At 37.4% G+C, this 4,891-nt stretch overlaps 1 protein-coding gene across 1 annotated transcript in view; it reads left to right on the top strand.

Moving 5' to 3' along the window:
- The window catches only part of LOC112502478 (prolyl-tRNA synthetase associated domain-containing protein 1), a 25,969-nt gene extending 21,778 nt beyond the window's left edge, over positions 1-4,191 (top strand). The window contains exon 12 of the mRNA XM_025106390.1: positions 3,791-4,191. Coding sequence (XP_024962158.1) covers positions 3,791-3,862 — 72 coding nt within the window. The 3' untranslated portion in view covers positions 3,863-4,191. The remainder of the gene's footprint in view (positions 1-3,790) is intronic.
- The last annotated feature ends 700 nt before the right edge of the window (positions 4,192-4,891 follow it).

Here is a 4,891-nt window from a genome sequence, read left to right as displayed (position 1 = left end):
GAAGAGAGACCGTGAACGTGAACTCGAAGCCGTGAGAAGAAGAAGAAGTCGAAGTTGTGAGAAGAAGTCTGAAGTTAGTCGTGAACTCGTGATTAACTCAAGAAAGAAGACGACGTTGTGGAGTAAGGAAGCTTCACTGATTTCAGATTCAGACCTAATTTAGCCCAAAAAATTAGGCCCATGGAATAACAAAAGCCCAAAATTTTGAACACTTTAATTATGTGATGTTTTACTTTTGAAACTATATTTCTAAACTCTAATTAATGCATATTATATATATAATTCTAAGAAATATTATGTTAACCGCTATTTCCGATATATCACCGATATATCACCGATATATCACCGATATAACCGATATATCGAATATCGGTCCTGACCGATATTTCGTATTCTGACCGATATAACAGCATAGCATACAAGCAGTGAGAGGCATTGAGGCAGATGTATCAACCATTTCTCTTTGCAATTAACCGACAATACATGATTGTGCTCACAAAACATTTGATTCTTGAAGACATAGCTTGCATGTCATAAGTACATTTCTATCAAACCAGATGTGAGATCTCCCAGTTGCAGTGTCAAAGGATGTAACGTTGTCAACTCATATGTTGCATGCAGGAAGAGAGACAACTTTGTTTCTCTTTCTTTTATATGGTATAAGATTACCTCAAATAACCTGTGATACCTATCATGGACCTCATGCCATACATCGACTTGCGTGACTCTGAATAACCTTTAATCCTAGTTTGCTATTAATCTGTATATAAAAGACTTCCCTGTAGAATCCTTGAGAACAACATATCCAGATGACTACTTTTAAGGGGAAGACATGAACCAAGTTGTTTGCAATCCAAAAAGACAACATCAAAACTTGTGGTTGTAAATTGTTCTGTTTTTATTCTTCATAATCTGTTTTTATCCTTTCTAATTTGTCTACATGTTTCTGCCTGGAAAGTGCTCGAGACAATTGAGAAAATCCAAACTAGTGAACTTGCCCAAGGCCATACCAGAACCTCAGTTATTTTAAGGAGAGAGGACGAAACCTCGGCAATTTATAACCACAAAAAAGAGAAAAACACCACCACCTCAAAACCACACCCGGAGGGATGAAACCTCAGTTATTTTGCCATGGAAGTCTCCTAACAACAAAACCCAGATATTGGTTGACATACACCTTTCGAAAAACTATAAGAAATAGATTATTGATACTAAATTGAAGCAAAGGGCATAGCTGTCTGAGCAATCACAAGCTGTAAGGACGTCATATTAGCATCTCCAAAATACTATTAGCTTCTTTGTTTTACTCTTATTTCTAACAAAATATAACAAATAGTGTGAGACAACTGGTAAAGCAAAACATGGCACATGAATCAAATGAATGAACCATCTACAAGACTTCTGGACCTATTAAACTAGCAGCAACAAGAAAAACACCAAAAGAACGATAAAAATGGAAGATCAATTGATTTCTCAAGTCAAGTGCCTAAGTCCATGACTGACCGATGAATTGTCCCACGAGCTTTAGCCACAGACCAACTATGTAAGGGTTACTTCTCAAATCAACAATGACTGAGCTACTCCCTTGTATTGTCTCCTGAAATCAACTATGACAGCACTTGAGAACATCAGCTTATGGATCAATATTATCTTTGGAGACCGAACAGCATGTCATAGCTAACCAGAGGTTGTTCCATGACGGAGGTTAGTAAGCACATTGCATGGCACCTTACTTGACATACCCCATCCCATCCAGCCTTCAACTTCTGTAAAGCTTACGGAACACTCTTTTGTCTATACTTTCTAGTTGTTTCATCGTGTAAAATATTGATGGAACATGTGTAGGCACTCAATCTTAGCCATTGATGTAGTTCAATCAAAATCATTCATTTGGTGGTTGAGCAAGTATAAATAAGGTTAATGTAGTCATTTGTAAACCCTCAAGCATCCATTGCAACAAGAATTCTTTCATAGCAAGCTCTCACATTCCTGTTCTTCTCCATTTCCTTTAGTGTGACTGTGTGAGTGTTCGAGTTACTTTGCCGATCTAAGTAAAGTCCTCTTTGAGGAGGCCGACTTAGCATTCTTGAATCTTGAGGAGGGTTCAAGCACCAAGACTGCAAAGTGATTTGGGGAGATGAGTTATCACCATGACCAGTGGCGATGAATAGAGAATGTCAACCACCTCATGACAAATGATTCTGAATTAAGCAACAAAATCAAACAAGAGTATGACACTGACACCTGATGTGTAGTTACTTGAGCAATAGTTGACAATGGTGGCACCTCTTCTGTCAGAAGCAGTGGCGCTACAATCAGTTGGCTGCAACTGCTTATGTCATAAGGTTAGGGTTTCTATCAGGAGCCTCTGGCCCTGTTATGGTGTAAAAAATGGTCTCATAACATCAAATAATGGAAGTGGAAATAAATAGAAACAAGCTGCAATGACAATAGAGTATGTTGTGGGCAAAAAGTTAACAATATGAATTCGTATGAAAATTATGAAGATTAATATTAGGCCAACATTATAAGCATGTAAAATTAATAACTCCAAGTATTTAAAACAGAAGCTATATGCAGTTATCTTCTCATTTAACACTTAGACTGATGCTGTTAATGTCCTGGCTTTAGGAGTTCACCTTTACAACCTTTTGTATTTTGCTTTATGTTTTAGCATATATCTGTACTAAAAGGGATAGTTGTTTTGATTAGGAAACTAGATCATTATCATGACCTGGGAATCTGAACCATGTTTTGGTCATTAAGGTAGTTGGGTCTCTTGAAGCTATGAAGCATCAGTTCATAAAGATAGAACTGCAAATAAAAAGGCATTTTTCTCTTCCTTTTAGGCTTTTTAGTTACTCCTAAAAGTTCCATTGGCATTGGAAAGATGTATCTTCTTTTTCAATATTATATGTACTTTGTAGTAGGTCAGTTTCATGAAATTTTATCAACACATCGACATTAATCTAGATAGGATTGCGAACGAAGTTTTCCGGTCGGAACTAGGGGCCACGCCTAAATTGAGAGAGGGTAGATTGAGGTCGTTTGAGTGTGTCTATAAGAGACGGATAACAACACCCATGAAGAGGGTCATGGTGGAAGGGTGAGGAGGGATAGGCCTAGGAGTAATGTTGGATGAGCAACTTAGGGTGGGCATGGTAGCTTTAGGCATTTCTGAGGACTCGACCTCTGATGGGAGTTTTTGGAGGTATAGGACTAGAGTGGCCGATTTTTAGTAGGATCTGGTAGAGGGTGTTGATTCAGCAGAGGATAGAGGGATATGAATAGGCTCATTGTGGGGATAGATGAGCGTGATAGGGGACCTGACTAGACTTTCTTATTGGTCATACGTACATGTTTTAAGTTGCTATATATATATATATATATACTTCTAATACATGTTTTACCTTACTAAATTGTCTGCTTGTACACCATTGAATTGAATCATGCACACATTTTTTTCCCTCCTGATTACCCATCTTATTGCCTGTTTGCACACATCGTGCGTCCTGCACAAGCTGGGGTTCTTTCACGGAAACTCGATCCTAGTAGTTGAGGTAAGGTCTGTCTACATTCTTCCCCTTCCGGACCCTACTTTCAAGTGGGACTTAATGAATTCATTTGGTTTGGTTTTACATTGACATTAATCTGCCATCTGCTACATAAACTTGTTGATTAATTATATTCCTGTGAATCATGGTTTTTGGTACTCATCATGACTTGCTTACTGTCTGAACGATCATCAAATTTTATTGCATAACCTATGCTGTATGATAATCTGTTTCAGACAATGTTTAAAAATACGGCGTACACGGAAGGGTTTGGTGCTGGTACTTGCTGCCCAGCAAAGCGTTTGTAACCGAAGCTTCTAATTGGATGAATTTGGGAGGTGGGCATGGAAGTAAAAGGATAACATCCATTTGTTTGCCATGAGAGTAATATTTGTTGCTTTCTTTGATATCATTGATGGATGATAACTTGAATACATGTCAAGTTTTTAGATTCTACAGGGTGGGAGCACCAAGAACAAGAACCCTAGAATTGAAATCGTTAAATGTTTTTGCAAATCTCTGTTTTTGAATGTACGTATGGGGATGAAAAGGTCCTGCCCCAATGGTAAAGATTGAATTTTTACACTCTTTTATTTGTGAATGCAGCAGACAGAGAGATGGCCAAATTGGGCCTGGCCTGTGATTGGTTGGGACCACCGGCTATGGTTTAAAGTGTATTTCAATATTAAATTTTAAAAATCATAGTCATAAAAACAAGTGTAACCTTCTTGTATAAAAAAGTTCAATTTCTTTTTTTCATAACTGGGCCGGTCCTGGGACTGGGACCAGTAACTGGGTGTAGATTGTTCCTAGGATTTTCGGTGGGGATCGGGAGGACTGATTTGGTTTTGGAGAGGTTGATTTTTGGTCCTCTCTGGTGGTAAGGTGGGTTGTCTAGACGAGAGCTGGGGTAAGCTGCTTTTGATTTAATGAAAATAAGTTGATATTATATGTTAATTTGTTTTCTATTTTTTATTATAAAATTAAGGGAGAGGTAAAAGACTAAATTACCCTCATGTGAGGATCACATGTCTTTATTTAACGGAATCTATATAATGGTGTTAATTCGATGGATTATTTTGGACTATAAAACATTAAACGTGGACCATTATTGTAATTATTGAATTTTAAGGATCACGACCAAAAATAATCAAAATAAAGGATCAACAATGTAATTCACTTTGTATTTAAACATGATTGGTGTAAAATGTTCATTTTTTTTATTACCTCATTCACCTCTTTCCATTTGCCACTTTCTTTCCATCTTTTCTCAAGAGTTTCTCCCCTCTCCTAAACCATGAAAACCATCCAAATTGAGTAGATGAGCTTGGCTTTAT

Source organism: Cynara cardunculus, unplaced genomic scaffold (assembly GCF_001531365.2).
Source record: "Cynara cardunculus var. scolymus isolate 2C unplaced genomic scaffold, CcrdV1 Un_Scaffold_1491, whole genome shotgun sequence".
Lineage (NCBI taxonomy): Eukaryota > Viridiplantae > Streptophyta > Magnoliopsida > Asterales > Asteraceae > Cynara > Cynara cardunculus.
Note: the sequence above shows the minus strand (reverse complement) of the source record. Positions and strands in the feature narration are given on the sequence as shown.